General features: G+C 39.1%; 1 protein-coding gene across 1 annotated transcript in view; it reads left to right on the forward strand.

The window, feature by feature from the left end:
- LOC139739201 (disheveled-associated activator of morphogenesis 2-like) overlaps positions 1-25114 on the forward strand; it is a 123263-nt gene that overhangs the window by 32670 nt on the left and 65479 nt on the right. The window contains exon 3 of the mRNA XM_071649818.1: positions 1509-1598. Within this exon, the coding sequence (XP_071505919.1) occupies positions 1509-1598 (90 nt within the window). The remainder of the gene's footprint in view (positions 1-1508; positions 1599-25114) is intronic.

A 25114-nucleotide genomic window follows, 5' to 3' on the forward strand; every position in this document is an offset into this window, starting at 1 on the left:
AAGACATTTTATTTTCAGGTGATGATCATTTGATTACTTACTGATGAAAAATATGATCAAATTCTTTGTGGACATCAATTTTTTTTTTCTACATTTGGTACATGTTTCCTATAGAAGATACATGTATCTGTCAATGCAGTTATTGCTTGTTAGAGAACGTTTTGATTTAGATTTTTCATCTCATATTTCATTTGCATGCCCCTCTGATCTCCATGAGGTATTAATTCAACTGTCATAACATCAGAAAAATGCTGATATTGCTTTCATCATGTAGAAGAGGCAATCATTGATATTCTTAATTTCTTTTCAGAATTAATAAATGCTGATTCTTGTGCAATATTTTATTTTATTTTATTTTATTTTTTGTAATTTTGAAAACATACAATGCAATTGGTATAAAACTCACAATTTACATGTGCCAGCAGGATGATATTAATGAAATAAGATGTTGATGCTGAGTTAAGTGTTATTCAATGCATGGGCCATTTGATGACGGAAATCGTGAAAACAATGAATTGAGTATAATACCTGGTTTGCTATTCTGATAATCAAATGGGCTATTACATAGTACAACATCAATATTTACTATATACAGTTTAATAAAACTAACCAAACATCAAAATAAGATACTGTAGCAACCAGACAAGGCATGTTTTCAATCAGCAAATGTTTCATGCTCACATCAGTTTGAATTTCTTTCAAGCTCTACATTTTCAGTAGCATAGAACAGACAGACATGTATGTGGTCTCCAGACTCTATGGCCTGAATCTGAGGTCTGTAACACTATACCCAGACATTTGATGTTTTTATTGTCTCTTATAGATTTTATAGATTTGTGAGGCCCTGTGAATGTAGTACAGGTATTAAAGTAATCTGATCCATAGCTTGCAGTCCATCCCCCATAATCACTACCATCAAGTATTACATTGTATATTTTAAAGGGCTTGATCACCTCCTCACTTCACTTGTTTATGTGACAGTGCCCTTTCTTCAGCCCAAAGACAGTCTTTTGTGGCAATTCACCCATTGTACATCAGATATTTTCTCCAGAATCAGGTAAATTTGGTTATTCTGAAGACATCATCTGAATGGGCTTTTGATACTCAAAGAAAATAAATATCAAGGAAATAATTTTGTATTGCTCTGCAAATTTTGCCCTTCCTGTTTCCTACTGATAAGATGAGAATTGTCAAAAGTGGCCTTTCAGATGTTTGTTTGTTTGTTTGTTTCTTTCTTTCTTTCTTTCTTGCTTTGCTTCTTTTGTGTGTGTGTGTGTGTGTGTGTGTGTGTGTGTGTGTGTGTGTGTGTGTGTGTGTGTGTGTGTGTGTGTGTGTGTGTGTGTGTGTGTGTGTGTGTGTGTGCTTTATAGAGAGAACAAGACATGTTGTTCTTGTTAGATTCTACAGAAGGGAATGTTTCTCTTTGGTTTCGATTGCTACTGAGTCATGAGAAATTGTGAATGTACATTGTAAGTTATCGGTACCTTTTTTCCCCTTCTTTATTGTAGGCCGAGCTGGATCTGACAGCACAGCACAGGGATCGAATGTTCAGCCTCTCCCCGGAAAAGAAATGGCAGATCTATTGTAGCAAGAAAAGAGTGAGTGAAGTGTATTATTTTCTTTTTTCAGGGAGTGTCAAAAAGATAGTTAGATCGCATATACTCACCCCCATTAGTCACTCCTGAACAATCAAATTCTTGGAATTTTCCATGGTCACAGCTGTCTGTAGAAGCTCCTCTTTCTTTAGCTCTGTTCTTTATTCTATACATTTTTTTTTTTTTTGAATTTTGGATGTTTTTGCAAGTAAGATACTGGCTAGAGGCTAGACAGTACGGTATGTGAATGCACAAGACTATTGCTAGTCAGTGTATGCCAATAAAACCACAGTAAGAAATAATGTCGTGATAGTCTTGACCTCTAAGTGTCTGAATGAATATTCTGCCATCTGTGAACTGTCGTCTAATTTGCATTAAAAAAATAAAATTACAAGAGTGTGAGGGGCAGAGCAATGCTCTATATTAGGCTGATATGCAATCCGTGAAAGGAAATGGACATTAACTTACGGCTTCCTGTAAAGATGGCCATTGGATGGAAGGGAGAGGACAGCTTCATGATTTAAGTATGTGACACACTTCATAAGTGGACGTGAAGTGGACCAAGATGAAGAGGGGGAGGGGGGAGGGGGAAACCAGAACTTATGCATCTTGCGGGGAGAAGAAAAGCCTGATGTTACACGGCTAGAGGATGGAGGTGTGTCAAAAACATCCAAAAGTGCAGTGCATTGTATCGCCTGCGTATTTGAGGAGTAATCCTATCCAGTGAAATCTCCCGCCGGAGGGGTGACAAATATATTCCCAGCATGCCGAGTTGCATCCCACAATCCAATCAGTCAATCATGGCGCTCTGAGGGCCGCTCGCGAGCCACTGTATCTCATCGCAGAACCAATAAAAGGTGGTTTATTCTGGACTTCCTGAAATATTGCAGCTCTTTCCACATATGACAAAGAGGCAATATAACAGTCAAATGTTCGACAGAGCCGCTGTATTTATATGAAATGTGATCTCAATATGTCAGTACATATCAGCCAATGAATTGAAAATGGCAAACATATAACTTTCCACTATGAGAATCTAGATTGCCTGTTATCAGTGTGAGGAAAGTATGAAAACAGTCAATGATTTTATATTCTACATAAATATTTGCGCAACATGCTTTATATGATTCATTGTATGATTTTTGGTTTCATGCAGTGATCTATTTCAGTGTTAGGCAAAGAATATGACTCATATATTTGCATTATATATTTCCATTTCATGATAAAAAGATATGGCTTAAAGGGGAAGCCTCTCTTTGAGCTATATTATGAGTGAAAACGAAAAAAAAAAGTTTTGGGCAGATTTGTTTGTAGTAGTCTTTTTTTTTTTTGCCCTTGTATTTTCTTCTTTAAAAAAAAAAAAAAAACTGCTAATAGGGGTATAAATACAAGATTTGAGCAACTTATCATTGCATAATATGAATAATTTGAGAAAATATTAGGGTAAGTTGCTGGGACTGTCAGTTAGTTCTTCTTCGGGATTATTGGATGTTTTGATATTCATCATGAGAACTATATTTTCTAAACATCAGCCCTAAATGAAGATACCCAAATTCTTTGCAATATAACAAGTAAGAGAAGCACTCTTACATGTTGTGTGCAGTGAAAGTTAATTTTCAGTATTAAGAAGTGTCTGTGTGTCATTCCCTTTAAACATGAGTCACTGCAAGGTATACCACGGCTGTAAAGCCCAGTAGCTCCACGCATACACACATGGTGTAGGCATGGGAGACCGCTTAGGCCTGTGTGTGAGTTATTCACACGTTGTGGCGAATGACGTGTTCCACAAGCACCCTGCTTGGATTAACACGTTCTCCCTTTCAGAGGAAGGGGGCTGATGACACTCCGACTGGGATTATGGGAAATGAAATCACAAATACTCTCCAGAGGCATATATATGATTGGCTTAATACTATAACAGATCTAGTAGGTGTATACCATACAGGCACCCTGACTGTGAAGTGGTCAGCCATCTGTTTTAGTGACCATAATGTACAAGTCACTGATACTACATTTGCTCAATTTCGTACATTACATCCTTGTAAGGAATGGTGTTGTATGTAATTGTCGCTTTCATCAAACTTTGTGTCTTTTAAATCTTGGTGAACAATCAATAACCTCAGGTACTTGATTTTAAGGTAACAAAGGCACGATGATATTGCACAGTTTTTGTCAAGTTATACATATGAATACATAATATGCAGAGCTCTACACTGTACATATTCTTAAGAGCCATATCATTTGTTTGATACGGAAGAAGGAACTTGAGATCTGTAAATGTCAAAGACACGGTAACACAATTTGTAACAATGGTAGGCCTATATTGTATGAGTCAGGACAAAGGTTGATGTACTTGTAGTGATCAGTCACCTTGTATGATATTTCTATCTGAGATGTAGTCACAGAAGACCTGCCTTCTTTTATTAAACAAAATAGACAGCAAGATCATAGATTTCTCTCAGTACAGGAGCAATATTGATGACAAAGCTGCATTGTTGTTCTACTTTCATATCATTTCTAACATATTTTCCCCTTTAATTGGAAGCGATTTTCAGCACCCAAATGGCTTGTGCCAAAGAGGGCATTTAGCCAAAGCCCAGCAGCTATCACCTCCCCCCCCCCCCCCCCCTTTGCCCCTGGTTATGGGTGTAATTATTGGAATTAATGAGATATTTTATGGTGAGGCCTATGAGCTGTGATCATTAACTTTAGATTTATATACTGTACAAAAACTGTATGTTGGTTTATGGGCCCATTTAATCCCTCTGCCAGCATTCCGTGCCTCATTTGAACAAAAAAAAAAAAAAAGAAGCTTATTGCAGAAGCTTTGCTCTTGTGTGCTTGTAGTGCCAGTGAACTTAACCCATTTATATGTTATTTGGGGAAAAACAAACAGTCAGCCCTTACTGTAGCAGTTCTCTCTTAGGGGGTCTTATGAATATTGAGTCAATTAGGTAGAGGAGAGGTACAGAGTAAAAGTTGGGGAATCATCTATTAATCTAGTGAGGATGGGCTGATTTGACTAGAACACCCATTTCCCATTTAAGCCAAAAGTTGTGGTCTGTCTGCATCAGGAAAGAAGAAGAAGAAGAAAAAAAAAAAGAAAGAAACCCACCCACACAGAGCAGATAGTGTACTACAGTGTCCAACCTAGGTGTATGCAACGTATTTTGCAAGTCAACATACAGCATATTCGTGAAATGAATAACATGCAAAGATATTGCCTATAAAAAAGAAGTATGTTGTGTTCGTAATCCATCTAAGCTTGGGAATCACATTTCTCTCTTGAAAATTTATAATTTTTCCTCAATCTGTCATCGTTATTGATGGTGATTTAAACTGCACACAAAATTGCCTTACAAGTTCAAATTTACAAGATACCATATTTGTGAAATAATGGTGCACTTGTTGAATAATATTTCCTTGTTATAAAAAAAAAAAGACCCATCTTTAGATTTGAGATGATACGTGAGTTCCCACACATCCCTTGAAGCCTGGAAGTGATAAATAACCAGGGATGTGTTTGGTCAGGGTCGGGTTTCTGTCCGTCAGCCTCCAGTCTCAATAGCCAAGTACAAGCAGATGGTGTTTATCATATGATGATGAAAGCCCCATGGTCATGTGACCTGTCATGTGATGACAGAGGTCTGACAAAGATAACCTTCCTTCCCCCCCAAAAAAAAAAAAAAAAAAAAAAATTATCCCCCTGTTCAGACGCAAGTCAGTCCATACCAAAACTTGATAAAGAAACGTCATATAAAAGGATCATCGTATAGCCGACAGACCGTTCAGATGCTTATCTCGACCATTCTGGAAACATCGTATAGATGGAGAAAATCTTGTGATATCAATGAAAGAAACCAATCTCAATTTTAGGTTGTAATGGTTTAAATGTTTTCCTTATTACTTAGCCTCAAAATTGTTTTGACCATGAAATTAGGCATTTTTGTGTTATGGACAATGGATGACCTTTTAAAACTTGTGCATTGCAAAAAGCAATTTCATTTATCGATAACCTAGTGATTGGATATGTGTTCTTGTTGGAAGTGAAGGGGGTGGGGGTGTTAAAATTCACAAAATTTTTTTGTGCAATCACACAGCAACAGGTATGGAGATTTTGCCACTTTTTTCATCAAGGACAGAGTATTAATCCAAAATGATGTTTGATTGCATGATTACTAAGCACAGAGTTAGCCCGCATAATATTATTGGTGTACGATGTATTGGGAATGCATTACTGAAGAATGTAGCAAATGATGAAGCTAATTTGAATAGAGTCAAGTTTTATAATGATGCAGAACTCTCATTCTGTGGCTGCAAATCTTTTGTGGCCCAAAATTCTGGACCTGTCCAGTCCCATGACTTCTTTGTTGCTATAGATACTGGCTGGCCATTCAATTGTCACGCAGCAATTCACTATTAAAGCAAGATGACCATTGTTATCTGTAAGTCCCTCTCTGTATTTCTTTATCTTCCAAATCATGACATGATTCCTGAGTGACCTGACTTTCATGTTCACTGCGTGTTCTACAGCCGGAAATGTACGAACGTGTCTATCTGTCGTTTCCTGATGCAACGGTCACCCTGGCAGGGCTACACTCTTGATGTTTTATCAATCGGGTTCCTCGGAAAGTGGAAGTTATTACTCTGGGTACTTCTTGCCTGTGTGTTTAGAAATGACAGTCTCAATGAATGGGGGCAGTTGATCATTGATGGGAATCAATGAGAAGGGTCAAAGGTTAATTGCGTTGACTGCTGTCTCAAATTTTATCCACAGCTTGTAGACCACAACTATGTCATGTTGTGGGATCACAAGACCCTCGGTACTCCCCTAATGTTGAAACCAGCTTTGTAGTTTTAATAACTACTCGGCATAACTGGCCCATGATCCTACATTTGTACGTAAGCAGAGGAACAACCCATGCCCATACAGACCTCTTTCACACTCGTCAAATGCAAGGTCCATTCACATTCACATTTGAAAAAAAAAAATATTTAAAACAGCAACTGTGGTTTTGTATGCTTTTTGTTTGTTTATTTATTGTTCAGCTGTTGACAGCAGCAGAGAGAAAAAAAAAACATTCAGTAAGAGTTTGTGCATCCTTGAAAATTAGTAGACATGGCCTGTTCCTCACACTACAGTGGGTCATATCAAGTCCACGAGCAAGTGCAGGTTGTGAATGAAAGTAACTTTCAATAAAGTCATGTAACGTTCATGCTTGCAAGTGCCCATATTTCGAGTTGTATGACCAAAACATAGAATTTTCAATGGGGGAAGGCTTTACATTCATTTACAATAAGAAAGTACCACAGATGGAGTTTAAAATTGAAAACAATAAAGAAACTTGGATGGTGGGTTTCCCATGTGGTTTTTGCAGTAGTTTAAGGTAGTAGTTGCTTACAACATTTAAAAGAAAAATCTAAAATCTGAGGGAAAAACCTTTATTTTTGCTGCCAATGTTTACAAACGCCCTCTTCAGCCCTTTTTACACTTGTGTTTCTTAACCCCGGACTTTCTCTGACCCAGGACTATCGTTAGTCCCGTACCAATTTTTTCAGCTTTTTACACTGGCCAATTAGTCCCGTACTATCTCTTGTCTGGGGCCAAGGAGAAAACTGACCTTTTTACACTCGTATTTCCTAGCCCCGGACTTTCCAAACCACATGAATATTCATGATTACGCTGTGCACTGTACACGTACACGCACGCACCGGCAGCACTTGATTACCTCGTTTCTGATTGGTCAGTGGGGGTCGGACTTCGTCTCCGTCGCTTAGCCCCGGATTATTTTTTCGTTCTGTTTACACTCACTTGCTTGGCACCGCAATTGCGGTGCTAACCCTGCTATTTTGCAGGGCCAGATAGTACCGGACTATCGGTGGGGCTAGCCCACTTTGGCAAAAACTAGTGTAAACAGAAAGTGGGCTGAGGATAGTCCCCTACCAACGGTGGGGCTAAGGCCCCCCCCCCCCCCCCCTTAGCCCCACCATTGGTACGGGACTAAGCAAAAATTTACAAGTGTAAAAAGCCCTCATAATGAGTGATCCATGAGAAACCATCAACAGCCTGCTTGCCTGTTTTCCCCACTTGGTACGTTCTCTGTCAGCTGGACAGATACTCTGTAGGCCTGTTGCTATAGCAACATCAGTTGTCCTATTGTTTATACTTTAGATTTTATGTTGCCACAAGGCATTTGTGTCTCAGACCTTATATCATAGGTTGACTGTCCATCTGTCTGTCTTTGTCTTTTTTTTTCTGTGTCACATAGTCCTTCTTTAGTGTCATTGAAAACCTGTAGACAAACAAACATGTTATGATATTATGCAGAGAGGATTGCTCTGTGGAGACAGAATTTTGTGGGTCGTGAGGTCAAAGGTGAAAGTCTGGGATTTCAGTATTCAGCATTTATGTAACAAATCAAGGAACATGTCAGAATATAGTCAAATAACCACAGGCTTGAAATATGACAGGAGAGTTTATTGAGAGTATGGGTCAAGTAAGAAAGGTCACACATTATGTAGTTGGATTCTGGGGGAAAAGTATTGTGTGTCATCATAAAGAGATACACTTGATCTTGATTCAAAATCAGTGAAAAAAAAATTATATATATATATATATATATATATATATATATATATATATATATATATGTGCATTGCCCAGCAGTTACATTTTGTAGTAGTCCCATCATAGACTCAAAGGTGAGGGGTCAAAGTTCACGGTGAGAGGTCATAGCCCTTCTTATCATTCATTAGTCACATGCTAAATAAAGCATGGGTTCAGATTTAGAATTGCCACAAAGGAGATGATTGAAGTGATGCATTACAGGCAAAAGCATGTAGGTAGGCCTACATTATAGCTGCTGTAAAGCAAGAAATATTTGTGGCATGAAATTTTTGCATATTGCCACTGGCAATCCAGTGCATAATGGTGTAGACAAGAACTTTTGTGTGCATTTTAATTTTGCAAATCTTTGGGTCTCACAGAATTCATGAAATTATAATGCATGTGAAAATTGGTTTTAGCCTGTATGTTTTCTCGAGTCGTAACAATGATCTGAAACATTTGCCACCAAGGGTTTTGTATCAAGCTGCCTACTGTAATGTTCTTAAATGTAAAAAATATGGAATTCGGCTCTTAAGTTGGAAACTTTGTTGGAGGCAGTGAGCTATAGCAGGGATGCCAAGTTCAAAAAATTTGTATGAGTGAGATTTTCATGACTTGGCATCTCGGCACGCAAATGTGCGTGTGAGCGATGGTGTGGGAGGGGTTTTTCCCTCCTGTGGCCTCCCACGGTAGTGAGCTTTTTCAATTTTTAGCTCAATGATGGGATCAGGTGCATACTTAAGTGACCATTTTTTTTACTTATTTTGAAAGACAAAAGGGAAATATACCTTCAATTGCAACTATTACTTTAATCTTTTGAGCTCTGCTCATTATTATAGGCCCAAGTTACAGACTTCGGCCAATGAGTGAGAAAAATGGGTGCCGTGCGTGAGATCGTGAGACGACCCCTAAATGCTTGAGTCTCACGCAGAATGCGTGAGACTTGGTAGCTTTGCTATGGATGAAGTTAAGTAGTCGCCACAAATTTTAACTTGCAAATAAAATAATTTTGCAGAACTTCCTTGGTGATTATCTGCAAAATATCATTCTCATGGGAAACTGGTCGATGGGTTTACCTACACACATATATCATGGGTTGGTATGACACAGTTGTGGTTTTGTGCTTTTATAAAGAGCAATCACTACATTCTTCAACAAAGTTATTGAAATTTTTCGGCTTTCTGTGAGTCATCACATTTGATAAAAAGTACGGAATAAACACTTGTCTCTAATTCTGTCAAGTTATTAGATTTATAGATATTACCACATTATTGACTCCACAGCATGATGCTACCCACATTCACATGGGGGTATTACTACATAGTGTGGACTGTTACCATCTAAGTGACATTGCAATATTTTGGCATTCTGTATACTGCCATATCATCTCTCCTTTAATAGTGAGTGGGAGCACTCCCATGGTACTGGTTTGTATATGATGACATGGTTTTCAGATCCTGGTATCATACTGTTCTCCAAACACTATTATCTCAGGGGTAATCATGCTGAAGTTTGCTCTTAGTTCTTCAGTGTGAACAGGATCAAGGGGGAGGGCAATGCCATGGCTGTTCCATACTGGAATGCATTATTGACACCCCGCCTGCACAGAAATGTGGGTAGAATTCCTCGCTTGAGATGGAGAACCACGCAAGATGACATCACGCATGATGAGGACTGCAAACAAGATTTGCCCAAGACCCTTGCTGAGCTCCTTCCCATGGTCAGCTAATACGATGTAGTTTCACAGACTGCTTCACATGTAGTCTCTTTCAAGGCATTCCCACTTTACTTTGAATCGTAGGATATCCATGACAATTGATTTCGACATGATGATCTGCAACGTACTGGCGGAGTTGATATCTTCCATTGGGAGATCAATGATCCGTTAGAATCTCTGCAGTTTGCACTTTGTCAAACAGGGAAAATTGTATGTAATATTTAGACATAAAACTTCATGTTTATTAAAGAAAACAGACAATTTCACTGGCAGGGAATTTGCAGACATTTACTGCAAATGTTTTGTGTTTGATTATACCTCAGTATGATGTGTCACATTTGCAGTTGGTTGGAATGCACATATACATACATACGTGTAGTTCATTAATGTGGAATTGTGTATTACAGGAACATGTATAGTTGCCGTGTAGCCAGAAGGAAATAATATTGTTGGTTGTACATCCATAGGGAATTAGTGCAGCTAGCCATAATTCTAGTTTCTATTAAAGAAGTATCTGGAGGAAAGACCAAGATTTGACGCCAAGCCTTGACTCTGGTCACCCATCTGTGATGTCCACCCATCAGATCTAATTTCATCGTCTGTCTCCGCTCACTTTCTACCTACTCCTCTTTTCTCCTGCGGAGATCATAATTCAATCAGGAGCCATTTTTTCCGTGGATCCCTACTGATCGTCTTCACACATGCCGCCTTGCGAGAAGTATGATAAGACGTCGTGATGGGTTGACGTGTGTCCGACTCGTTCAGGAGTGGTGTCTTGTAATGGGTTGACAAACTAGATAGAGATGGGGATTTGAGTTGCAGCCTTCAAGCCATTCATATCCCTGTATTTACAAAGTGTGCGATATATGTTTTATGATTCCATGGTAGTGATGAGTTTTGTGAGTTCTGCTCTGAGAGGTGATCAAAGTTACCCTATAACCTGCTCAAGATGAGCTGATTTTGCTGTAAACCCATTTCCGATAGACATCTGCTGAAGTATAATTCACAGGACTAGTCTTCAACGGGTTGAAAGAGGGAGGAGAATCTGGAAATGAAGGGAGAACCTCATTATAATGAGGATCTAAAACCATCCCCCTGTTCAGATGCAAGCCAGTTTATACCAAAAACTCATGATGCACAGACAAAGAAAATAAACACACAAACAAACAACATACATTGTACATAGAAATTTTTATTCAGATTGCTTGATTTTTAATTCTGCCAAAATAGATTGACACTGTACATATTGAATCATGATTTATGTATATTATGTCCATTCAGGGCTCAGAAATTTGTTTCATATTTCATTTTGATTTCTTTGGAAAGATTATATATAATAAATGAATAATCTTTTGAGCGAAAAAAAAAGTCGCATTCTTGGTATACTGAAAATAGTAATTCACTTTTTTCTAATACTAACAGCAGGGATGCAAAGATGGAACATATCTTGCTTTGTTATGGACTGCAGTGTAGCTCTGACAAATGATCAAATTAAATGTGGAATCCCTCTCCTGTCCAGTGTGTGGTCGGTGTCCACGCCACATCAGAACGCACCGGGTCAATTCGACCATACTCACATCATCTTACTCGGGTCATTTGAGTTATGATTACTAGCAGCCGTGAGGCGACGGCCCACTGCAGGGTCATCCCCTCTTACTTCTCTTTACAACCGGCATCGGAAGCTTGGCGTGGTGGCACATCGATTCCGAGAACGCGTGGAGAAAATAAATTTGTTTAGTGACTCATGCCGGTTATTAAGCCCCCACTCAGTCAGATTCATCAGTTGAAGGCGGCTTGTCACTGCGGAGTCACTGCTCCATACCGAATTGATTTTCATTATGTCTGTGTCAAAATGGGAAGTATAGCTGTTCATTTACATTCTGATCCCTTTCGGACTTGCACTCTGCCTCATGAATAATATATGTCTAAATCCGTCTGCTGGGGTTCTGCTATTTGTCAATAGATGTTACGTCTGTGTCAAAGTAGGAAGTATAGCTGTTCATTCACACTAGATCCCTTTTGGACTTAGCTTACTACGTCATGAATAAATCATGTCACAGGGCCATTGATGTGCCAATATAAGATGAGAGCTATCTAGATACTAATTTTCTCCGAGAAAACTATATTAAACTTTCTTAGGCCCACTACCTCAAACTCCTCTCCTTTTGATATTGTATACAAGCAAGTTGCCATTTATAATAAGAGAATTAAACAATAATCCCTGGCTGTGTATGCTGCACCATAACTTTTACAATAGTTTTGCAATGGCAGTGGCACTGATCACTGGAACTTCTGCAGTCTGCACTTTAAAAATATAAAGAAACATGCTTGATATATATTGCAAAATTATTACTGCAACACTATTTTGATTTATGACTAATATCTAGTCAAGCACAGATGAAGTATTGTGCAAATGGGAACACAGTAATTTGTCATTTCAGCATTAAATTTTTTCTACCCTTATAGCTGGTACATGTGAGTGGAATCATCTGACATTTGAAATGGTTGCAAAAGCAATATCTGCCCTGACTAACTTTAATTGTCTTTGTGTCCAGTAATGAGTTGTTTCTTTCTTTTTATCAGTCTGTTCTCAATCTTTTAACATACCCCCCCCCCCCCCCACCACTGCACACAAGCACTGGCCACAGACAGAGCAATAATCATAAGTGGACATATGAAGGAGCCATTGATATTGTTTTGTAGTCAATTATGTGCAGCCTAAGTAATCTTTGGAGAAGAAGCAGTTTATTGCAGTCAATATGACATGTTTCCTATTAGGGCATTGGCCTAATATTTGAGCCATGATGGACTGCGGTCATTTTAGTAGAAATAAAGTCAGAAGCGAATGTAAATGCTATATTACATGTGAAAAGTTAGACAGTGCATATTGTCCCTTTCATTGGTCATATCTGTTGGATGGCGCCACATCCATGGTGCTCATACTCCAGTCCGTAATTTCTCCATCTTCCACAGCATTTCCTCATCGTCTCCTTGTAAGGAAGAAAGAGGGGGGGTCACTGCCTACCCAGTCCCCTGAGGCTAATGCTGGTATGCAGGCTCATCAAATGACTCATTTCTCTTCCTCGTATATTTGACTCTGAAAATAAAAGATGCAATCTTTGATGCCTTATCTCTTGCAAATGACTCTGTTTTCAGTCAAGATGGGGGTCAATTGGGTATTGCTCTGCAATGAATGAGCGCACATATGAACTCTTCTAGAATTCATAGATAGGGAGGATTTGCGCTTTATTGCATTTCTTAGAGTAATCAACTCTGCAAGTAAGCAATGGGCCTGAAATGACACTAAATAAGTTTGGAATGAGGCTTTGATGCATAAATTTGAGATGATATGAAGGTATTCTTCATTCTGATTGCCTATGATGTGCAGTCATACATTGTAGTCATGCCTTCAGGCTTTTATCATGATTATTCCCTGTGAATATAACATCATAACATTCACATTTGTGCAAGTAGAAAACTCCTAGAGGTGCGGTACAAAGCCTACATTGTATACAGAGCTGTGAAGTGCAGGAAAGCTGCCTATTTTCAGTGTTTGGCATTTATTATAGCACAGGCATATTAGTCAAACGTGGGTCATTTTGTTTTCGCTGTGGATGTGAATGGAACTGCCTCGTGTCACATAACACAAAAAATAACTTGCCTCTATGTCTACACACATGTTTGTATATAGATAGGGAGCTAATATGTTTCCCACTGTAAGGAGAAACAGTCCACATCTTATGATGAAAGCTGGTACTGTTCTCAGCTGCTACACTTCCACTACAGAATCACTAGTTTGAATGATGTTATTTGTTTGTTTGGCATCAACTGCCACTTAATGTATTTCATTCATGGCAGTCCTGTTTGTAAATGAAGTGGGAATATTGATTTTACGAAAAGTTTCTATTTTCCCAGTAAAAACAAGAAAATCCAAAGTGGAACCTGTCAAAATTTAACCTACACTGTACTTCTGTCTTCAACCCAGTGCATATGACGGATACTGTACAGGACTGTGGGAATATGAGAATCTCATTGGTAATAGTAATTTTCTGTTGTTGTTGAAAAATACATATTATGTATCTTTATAAGTAAAAAATAAAAATAAAACCAAATTAGCTTTCATATTGGTAATGATTGATGGCTCCTGTTGCTGTTTTGTTTAATCCTAGACCATACATTCAATGACATTGTAAAATGTGACGGCTGTCACTCTATTTAATGAAATGCACATTATTGAAAAAAAGACAACAAACCTCAAAGCGCTTCACAGCTTGCAGCTGTGCTGTCCGGAGCTGGAGATTACTCATGGATTATGTACAAGCTAAGGGTCATCACAGCAAAAGACAGCTCAGCCCACTAGTGAGCCACTCTCCATGTGTGATGGCAACTGGCATCAGTGATTGCTGGCAATTAACTGAGGGGCAGAAACCCGCTGTTGTGCCAGGCTTTAGATTGGGGGATGGGCCCGCTGCCCACTTCAGATCCATTCACGTTTCTTGCATGTGACTACATCCCATGTTCATTGAACAATTTATCTTGTTATATGAACAACTGGGAAGGAACCATTCCAAAACTTGACTGAATTGTGTTTCAAGACTGTGAGAGCCGTTGTCTAGATTCAGGGAGAACTGAAAGATGGTAGCTGGGATTTCATCAGCAGCTACAGTAACTTGCATGCAATATCTTAAAAGAATACTGTAGCTGTACGTCATATATTTGGCGAGTCTAATTTTTTACAAATTGGGACATCCTGACAATTTAGTGAATGGTTAAATACGCGATTGTGGAGTACAGTGCTGAACAGAATAATGTATGCGTGCATGTCACACCAATGTCGGGATCAGAGTTAATATTTTTGCATGTTTTTAAATTCACGAATAGCACCCGACTCGTGAAATTCCTGAAAATAACATTCCTGAAATATTCTGCACATACAGTAAATGCTTACTAGAGAAAAGGCTATATGGGGGGGGGGGGGTAGGGCCCATATGGTGTGGGGAGACAGCTCTAGCCTAGGCAAGAACTCCAACTGGACAGGATATGTTAGGTCAAGGTGCCCTGTTTGCCGATATTTCTTTTTCCTCTGTGATAGCATCTACCACTTTGACCTCTGCTTCCTGCAATTCCACATGAGTTAGATGTGATATGTGCTAGTATCCCCCATGAATTTTACAAGGCAGACGCAATTGGAGATAAACACTGTTGTTGCTTTGACCCATTGAAGACGAGTTCCGAGTATACTTGGCCTGATATCCATGGGAAATGCATGTTGCAGCAAAATCAATCCATCCTCAACGGGTTAATTGGCATAAATTGAAATGTCACCCCAAATTAGACTGTTAGATTATTTCCCAACAGAGCAGATCATTTCTCATTTCCACTGGTACCGGTATGACTGAAACAGAACCAAAGCTTACAAATGTTCAATGCCAAGTCCTACAGATCTGTGCAAATTATGTGATTTCACTTTGTTTTGGATAAAAACATAGAAGTACAGTGTAGGTATGTTTTGTTTTGTTTTTGTCAAATGTTGTAAGACGGCATAGTTGTGTGATCATCACCTGTGAAGAATTATCCTGTTGTGTATTGTACGCGCTCACTTCAAAGAATTAATTGATTTTTCAATTTGCGTCAGCATTTTCGAGGTCATCTGGTGATTGGTATGACAGTGGAATTTCATTACTGATTAGCTGTCCCATCCTGTCCCATGGGTTGTGTGCTTGCTTTCCTTGTCATGGGCATGTAATGATGTTTTAAGAAGCCCAACATTCCAAGAGACAAACAAATAAATAAACAAACCATCAGAACATATCTCACTGTGATTTCTAGTATGTACTACCTCCAAGCCTTTCAAGTCAAGGCTTTCAATCCTTCATATGTCAAAATCCTTGGATTGTCAGTGTGCCAAGAGAGAAAAGAAAAATATTTTTGGAAAGAAAGATCATGGAATCTTTCTTCTCTCTTTCTTTCTTTTTTTTTAATTCAAATCAAAAGACACGAACAAATGTACCCCAAACAATGTCAGTTGACATTTGCCTTATCGGTGTGCCTACACTGGATCTAACATGGTTTTCCCCACAAGATTACATGTTAGTACAGACGGGATTTGCTGCTGATGTGCGGCCTACGACTGACATAATTCCCCCTACTATGCGGATACCCTCCATGGATGGCTGGTTTCATCCTTTTAGTAGGCACTGAGAAATCTGACTGCCAGCCACTGCCTGCACATAAGAATGCCATCTCACATCATCATACTGGTTACCTCTATAGCCTGCGTACATCATTTGGAATGTCCCAGTGTGTGGTGATTTGGGCAGTGGTGAAACGAAAGGTGCATGCCAGCCCAATGTGGAGAGATGAATTATTGGAATTATAGCACAATGTAGAAAATCTAACTGAAGATAAAAACATTGTAGCCTTTGGCTAGCAGTCAAAACAAAAACCCACACATGGAATCAACCACAAATATTTATGGAATTTCTTTTTTTCTTGCAAATGAAAGTGTGTGTTTGTGTGTGTCTGTGTGCACACCAAATTACAAAATAGTCATGATTGACATATGAGTGAAATATTGCTTTAAGTAAAAAAGTGTAGGCCCTCTCATACTCCTGTGTGTTTTTTCTTTTCTGATGTTAGAATTCGATGTGAAATGTAGAGGACACCATTGTAGCTATTAACTTCAGGTCAAGCAGGATGCAATTTATTATAAGTCCTTCTTAGCTCTGCAAACACAAGTTTGTATGCCCAATTTGTAGGCCTGTATTGAAAGTTAAATTTAGCAATCAGAACCATGCACTCTCACAAATCATGCCTGGCTGCAGAGATATTCACTGCATCATTTGAAGCAACTGAAATCATTGTACAGCAGAGAGCACTATGCTACAGCTACATCTTAGCTACCCCAGGTTGCCGTGATACGGCAAGTTGGTGTGGGGGTGGCCCCAGAGGTCTGGGGCTAGAGCTGGGAGACCTGGAGATCAGTATGTCTAGGAGGAAAGGGTTGAAGGGCCCAGCCTGATCTCTCAGCTATCCCAAACATCCACTTCCTACTCCTGCCACGATCATATTTCAAGATGCGGCACTGGAGACCAGCGATGTGGAAGTGACATTTAGGGGAGACCTGAAACTGGTCCTCAGGGGGGAGCTTGCCCTCCTAACTAACCCTACCAGACTTGTATAATTACCAGCAAGTCATCATCAGAAAATATGCCCAGTCATTGGCCATAGAGCTCTGTATTTGACAGGCATCGAGAGACCAAGGCTTTATAAATAACTGAGCTACGATCGTACTTCATGATTTTAATGAGAAAGTTATACAATTTGTATGTATTCTATGCGTTGATCAGAATCACAAGGCCTAGACAATCTCCCATCAGGGATGATATTTCCAGATGTCTCAACTTTCAGTTCTCTTGTGCAGCTATCTACCAAGGTATATTTACCTTTTCAGCTGTCTACATTCACCTTTTCAGCTATCTACATTCACCTTTTCAGCTACATTGTATCTACATTCACCTTTTAAGCTATCTACATTCACCTTTTCAGCTATCTACATTCACCTTTTCAGCTATCTACATTCACCTTTTCAGCTATCTACATGTATGGCACAAGTGTATTCTCATCCTGGATAGCCGTAACTCCACCAGCTTTACTATGATGGTTTAAGTATGGGTATTCTTTTGATTCAGACCTTCAGATGATGGATCAAGATTGTAATATTTGTAAATGTTTGAGTAAATGCCTTCAGCAGCAGTAAATGAATTGTGACTCCTCTTGAAGTGAGCTTCACTAATGCATCAAAGAAGATACTGATGAAAAGACCCAAAAAAAAATGAGTAAAAAAAATTGTCTAGTTAATTCTGAAGTGATCCTCTAAGTCTTGTGTGAAATGACGCATGGGAGTCTTCATTGTCCAAAGCTAATATTGTATGTGTGGAGTGAAGGAGCTTAAAAGTCATCGCTTGAGACTTGGCTGTCTTTCAACATTGAAACAGCAAACCCCACTCAATGTCACAGCAAGCCATAAGATATCCCCTTCCACCCTGGCTGTTACTACCCCAGAACCTCAACACAGAGGCTACATCGCTCCTTTTGCCAGATGAATTCATTTTATCGTAATGCAGCCAAGGATACTCTTTCACTGTGCATGCAACTACATGTGCTTTGTGACAAGTGTCATTGTACTCAAAATATGAATTGATTTGAGGACTACAAGAGAGGTATTGTTTTAGCAGGGTATACTTCAAACTTGCAGTCAATCCAGAGTAGATGTAAAGTCATCTTTCAGAGCACATTTTTTCTTGACAGCGATATTTTGTGATGATTTTTTTTTCTTTCAAGAGTGCACCACTGCAGCCACTAATACTTTTGCTCTTCCAAATTACTTTGTCTTATGACTTTGTCAACTTATTGCAATTCATTTGTATTCTGATATGGTACTGATGAACATTAGTAAAAGTGAATATAAACCTGCCAACATAAGACTGAAATAAAACTACAAATATTGGCTGTTTGTTGATATTGTACAAGTATGGAGTAAAATCATTTTGCCCATTTGTGACATGTCTGTGTGTATTTCAATAGCTATGATTTCTTGCTGTACAAAAAAAAAAAAAAATCACCCTTTCATTTGAAATCTGAAGAATAAAAATGCAGAGACAATTTGTGTTGTGATATAAAACAGTGTATATGGTGCTACATTTGAATTGCAAAATTAAGGTGGGTTTTGCTTGCCTGTATTGTGATATAATGCAGGATAACATGAAAGAATTGAGATACATATGTATGGCAAATTGGCAAAATTGATGTTCTATAACTTTCCTATCCTAGACAACTCCCTCTTTCAGCTGTGGGATGAGTATGGTAAAAATAGATAGAAAGCAGGATGAAGTAAGTGGGCTGATGCCGTTATAGGATGAAAGTAGGTAGTATTTGAGGATCGCCTACATCACTCAGTGTAGTGCCAGGGAAATGTTGTTTATGTGACTTCAGCCTCAAGACATTTCATGCCCCAGTGCTCCGTCTCAGCAATTTCCCCCTCACGGTCCTCTGCGCTCCAGTTCGTTTGGGGTTGGGATGACGCAGACTCTGTATCATCAGTTGGATAGTGCTCCATCCCACCTCCCCTCAAGCTGAACCAAAACACCTGCTCTTGTGTAGGCCAGAATACAACTACTGGATACCGAGAATAACATCAATACGTACCTTTGCGTTAATATAGAACAGGCCATGGTCCGTCACCTGTCCAGATTATGTTTATGAGAAAATTGAATGTCCTGAATTATTCAGCTGAAACATCAAAGTTGGCATGAGTGAATGCTGTGTAAATTGTCTGTTATTTAAGATAAGTTCATGTTTACTTTCATTGGAAAAAACAGAATGGAGGTTTGGGTATTTCATCAGGGGCAGCCTTATTTTGTGTTTATTTTTGTCTATTTTATCTTTGTGTAATAATCCTAGTATGAAGAACTAGATTATGCTGGCTGTTAATTATTCTGTAGAGTTGAATGAATGAAAGAGTAGCAGTGTCTAGCTGTGGCTCCGACAAAACCCAAAACAAAGCAAGGATGAAAGTGCAGGCAGGGCCTAGTGTACATGAACCTGCATACAGGAACCGTAATACAGGTGAGCCTATATTGGTGTACGTCACCAAAGGCTGAGTATTAATCCATCAAAGAAAGGTAGACAGACGTTCGTGCTGCTTCACGTCGCGGTCTCATTCGGCATGTCGTGTGCGAGTTGATTGAGCACACAGTCCTTTTGGGACTGATTGAAAAAAAAAAGAAGGCACCTTTAGAATCCAATCTGACTCTAGAGTGGAGGAGATTATCTATCACCGAGTTCCCATTGCACCCCTACTCTGAAGAATACTATCAGTACTTATCAATTCTTGTGTTGAAGAGTTCACATATATAGAAATACCATTCACAAAGCAATTTGTGTACAGATGTGTACAGAGCTTAAAAGTTACAAAGCATAATGACAGACTGACTCAAAATGATGTGGTATATTTAACCCGTTGAAGACTAGTCCCGAGTATACTCGGGCAGGTGTCTTTGGGGAAAGCATGTTATAGCAAAATCTCCTCGTCCTTAACAGGTTAAAAGCATACTTATTATATATTTACTCTAGCCATCTTGCTGTTTTTTAGAGCTTTTGGTTCTCCTTTGTGACTGTTTCTCATGGTACATGTAATATACTGTGGTATGTCAGAATCGTGCCATCAGTGCATAGCAAGTGTTGATGGTTGTGATAAATCTGTATACTAGATACACTGTTCACTAACCATTACCAAGTCCTTCTATAAGACTGTGATCTATCACTGCCCGACTCCAGAGAATAAACATGAATCAAATTGTGTGATTATCAATGAAGATAGAGCTGCACAAAAGCAGTGGTATCGATGAAAAATGGAGATTGCCTCTATAGACTGAATGCTTCCAAAAGTATTGAATAGATGGTGTTTGCATAGTGCTATTCAATGCTGTGTGCAGTGCTGTGATTTTGCATGCAGTGCAATAAGCTTTTTTTGTGTACATGACGAGCATGAACTGGACTTATATCTTTATAATTCTACTAAAGATAGAAATATAGGTCCTATATCAAGATGTGTATTTGAAGAGTTTGAACACAAAAAACATATAAGCACCATTTTAAAAGTTTTAAAAGTTAAGGTCAGCATCAAATAGAGAAAAATTAAATCTTTCCAATGATACTGTACTTTAAGAATTATTTTTGAAGAAGCTATTAAAATCATTACACATATTTTAATCATTCTTATTTTGTTCTGTAGCAGCTTTGACCTCAGATATTTCATATTGATGAAAAGTTGTTGTCATGTTTTTGCATTTAAGCTCTTCATACAAATTGTGGACATACATTGTACATAGGCCTATGTGTATGTGTGTGTGTGAATATAAATGATGTGTTTGTGATGAGGAGATGCGAGTTGTAGTAATTGCTGAATTATGGCAGGGCGGAGTCAAAAGGAAGGTTGATTAATCTTCATGGCTTTGTGAAAGGGATGTGATTGATTAAATGATCCAACCTGTGTTAGAAACCTAATTAATTTTGAGGTAGTCGCATAAAAGTCTGATCAATGGAGCATGTGTGTCAGTGGCCTTAATCTACCATGGTACTCGGTAATATCGCTAGACACTTGTCAGTGAAGAAACAAAACTTTGGCAAGAGGGACATGGGAAGTATTCCAGAAATTATGATACATTTAAAGGGTGTGTACAGTTCTGGTCGAGGTGAAGATTTAGGCTTGACTGTTTTGCGAGATATTCAGAAACCACTCTATGAGATGTCGAAGAGCATGCAGTTCTAAGGGGTATCAAAAATTTATTCGATGAAAATCGGTTTTGAAATGGCTGAGATATTCAAAAACAAGGTGAAACAAAGAGATCCTAATAAAGTTGTGGCATGTCACCTTTTATTATTAGCAATTTTTTGGATATCTCAGCCATTTGAAAACAAATTTTCATTAAAAAAACGTTGAATCCTTCTTAAAATTACATGCTTTTTCATATTTCATAAGAGGTTTCTCTTTATCTCATTTTGGAATGTTCAAAACATGAATCCTTACCTCAACCAGTATTGTACAGCCCCTTTAAGCAAATGGAATGAGTCCAGATGAGCTATAATCCATGGGAGGAGGGAAAAATCAGCTGTATTGCATTGCTAACCATATTCACACCTACCCAAAATCAATGTTTTTTGAAAATCAGTTTTTGCAATGGGATGCAAAAAATAATGCTAATTCTTGTGTGTGGACACAAAAATTGGTTAACATTCGTGATAAATTGCACCGCATTGCGATAGTCAGTCGAGTTTTGGGGGAACTCACATGATAATTTGCCCTGCCCAGTACTAGTATGTGTGAGTGGCATGCAATGCGAAAATACATGTATATTTTCAAATCCCACAATGCAACTGGCCACACCAGGTACGCACACTTGGGTGCCCGGGACCATGCTCCGGTCATTCATTTAGACATGCACAGTCCAGAGATAGTGCTTCATATAAAGCCAAGTGACTTGTTTGTTTGTTTGTTTGTTTGTTTGTTTGTTTGTTTTTTGCTGTGTGTGAATGATGACATATCAAATAGATGTTTGCATAGCAATGCAAAAGCCAATAACTCCTGTGTGTGAACACAACTACTGTCATTACTTTTTTGGATCTTTATTCCTTACCCCTTCCTCCATCAACTTCAACATTTATGGACTCTTACTCCCTCCCCCCCCCCCCCCTCCTGTTTGTTGTAAGTCAAAATCAGACTGTGATAAAGGTCTGATGGCATCATTACAGCCCAGGACATCAATCCAGCTGTAAACACCAATCATGACGGAGCCCCGCAAACATCGGCATCGTTTATCGACCAGCCATTTATTTTCCTACCCGGGCTAGCTTGCCAAGCCCCGCCCATCTTGTCAGTTTGTGATGAAGGTGTTCGTGTCTTCATTTCTTCTTTTCCTCCCTTGTCTCCACCTATCTGTCTCTATCTTTTTATTTCTTCAACCTGTACTATATCTCATCTCTCCTCCCATATATCACCCCTCTCAGCATCTCTTCCTCTTTCGACTCCAATCTTTACTCAGCCACTTGCATAAATGGATTAGGATTCTCCCGCATCATCCATTCACAAAACCTATCAGTATTCTGTTGGCATTCTACTTGATCTCCTTGCCTCTTTTTTCTCTTTTTCCTCTGTATGTGATATGGTGTATATGGTGTGTGTGTATGTGTGTGTGCATGTGTGCCTGAAGGTATGCAATACAGCGCAGTAGACTTCGCCTCCTTGTTTATCTTTATACATCTCAATTTACTGAGCGTACATCTGTCCTGCCTCCAGGCATCCATCTCACCACTTTCCTCATCTTCGTCAATCGTCATGGATACCTCTCTAACGCTGTGAATTCATTTGCTTCATTTGCCCCGTTTGCCAGTGGAAGATAGCAGCAGTAGAAGTATATCATCCCTTCATGGAGTAGAAATATATCAAGAGCTTATAAAAGAGAACCGATGTGATTATCTTCATTTCTTTGAGCGATGTGATATATTTATTTCTAAGTCACTGTTTATTTTCCTGAGTGAAAAAAAGTTAATGTCTTTGCATCCTGAGAAAATAGAATAGATTGAGAAATTCCTGAGATCATGCATCATTCCACCCTATGAGCATCTTCCTGAGTTATTTCTCCTTACAGTGGAACTCAGAAAGTTGTTGTCTTTGTAGCTTGTTCATAGGAAATACAAATTCTGCAGAGTATGGGACTATCCATTTTTGCCTGTGAAATAGCATATATATATATAGGAAGCTCTTTGTTCGTGCACACTTCGATATGAAACTGTGATTGCCCCATTCAGTTCATTCTCAATCCCAAAACAAAACAGGTTCTTGTGTCCCACATCACCCCAGGCCTAAGTCAACTTCTTGATGTAAGTCATATTTGGGAGATTGAGCTCAGTGGTCTCTCTCTCTCTCTCTCTCTCCTAAGACTGTTTTCACACGTGCGGAGAGTGCGCCCTTGGAATGATGGTTCTACTGATGCGTCACTAGAATCATCATTTTGATGATCCACTTTGGCCATGTGTATGCAAACTAGAATCACAGAGGGTAATATGACTTACGCAAAACTGCAAATGCTGGTCCGCAGGTGTTTTCCATTGATGATTCTCCCAAATTACATAACAAAACAGTCTTGTGCACGGATTGACCTCCAAATCGTGATTTTTTTTTTTTTTTTTTTTTTGGGGGGGGGGGGGGGGGGGGGGGGGGCGAAGCTTGCAGTGACCAAATGTGTGCCTCGAATTCATGCACTTCGTGTGAAGCTGTGCAGCTGTGCCACATTTAAGTGCAGGAGGCCGAGCCAAATTTTTAGTATCATTGCATTTTAATGCAATGTGTATGAATGTTAAATTTGTGTATGGAAGCTCTTTTACTTCCCTCTTCATGAAAGAAAGGACTCACGAAATAAGCAATTTCACCATCAGTAGAGTCTACTCATATGTATCGCCACTGCCACTAGTGAGTCCGGCCAAACAGCAAAAAGAGAAATGCAAATGTACCGCTCATATGACATCACAAGCTCACTTCAAGAGTGATTGACGGGTACCCGGAAAGAAACCACACCTCCTCTGCCTGCTCTGAAATGTAAAACCATTAATCTGTGAAGCTCTCCTCAGCCGAGTGTATGGATAATGATTTTAGTAGTACGGTATAATTCTAATTCAGCGTTAATTGCAATCAAGTTTCTCCTCTCGTGTGAAAAATGACCTAAGTCAGGTTTTTCATGGCCAGGCCATGCCCTGGAGGGCTGCTGTCAAATTGGAGCTCTAGATATTCCATCAAGTGATTTTCTTCTATTCAAAGACTGGATGCAGGTCCTGGGCCTTCTAAAGCCATAGCCCTGAGCCTCATAAAATCTTAGCCCTGCTCCTGAGGGGACCCAGTAAGCCCTTCCTGCTGAGAGGGAGACAAAGCAAGATTTATTTCAGCTATACAAGTGTCAGTGTCAAAGGCCTTGACCAGCGCACTTGAGAGAACCAACTCTTCTATAGATCATCTTGTGTTTAACCCGATCATGGCCATGTTTACAAAGTTTATGGTATACCATGCCTTTGTCTAATTTCGTGCAGTAGTCGAGTGGTTAATTCAACAGTACGTCAGCTCTGAATTGCTCTAGATCACACTGTATGCACAGTGCATGGTCTATTATGTGCCCACATTCAGAGACATTGCGGAAGGAAGTTTACAGATGCATGGGTCCATATAGTTTTGTATTTGCTCAAATGATATATTGAATGAACTTGAATGTGATTAGTCATTATGTCAACATCAGTTGCCATGAAATGACAAAATGATGAGTCAAACATAAATACCTTGCGCTCTGCAATTATCTTGGATGTTTTGTTCTGTGCCCAGTCATAGCAGGCTGAGTTTTATAAAGCCATATGAATTTTGCAATATGATGGAACATTGAAATCATATCCGAATCACTAGATGGGTACAGGATGTCATTCAAACGATAATAATGCCGTGACTTTGGCTGGAAGGAAATTGTTGGAAATAGAGCTCTCTCCTACCAGTGGAATGCGGTCGAGCTCGAATTATGACACAATAATGTAAGGATGCAGCTGTGGTATGGATTAGTCAAACCACAACCGTGGCAGGGCATTAGGGGAATGTGCCAT

Source organism: Diadema antillarum, unplaced genomic scaffold, assembly GCF_040938485.1.
Source record: "Diadema antillarum isolate AM-2024a unplaced genomic scaffold, OU_Dant_1.0 scf00000029, whole genome shotgun sequence".
Classification (NCBI taxonomy): Eukaryota; Metazoa; Echinodermata; class Echinoidea; order Diadematoida; family Diadematidae; genus Diadema; species Diadema antillarum.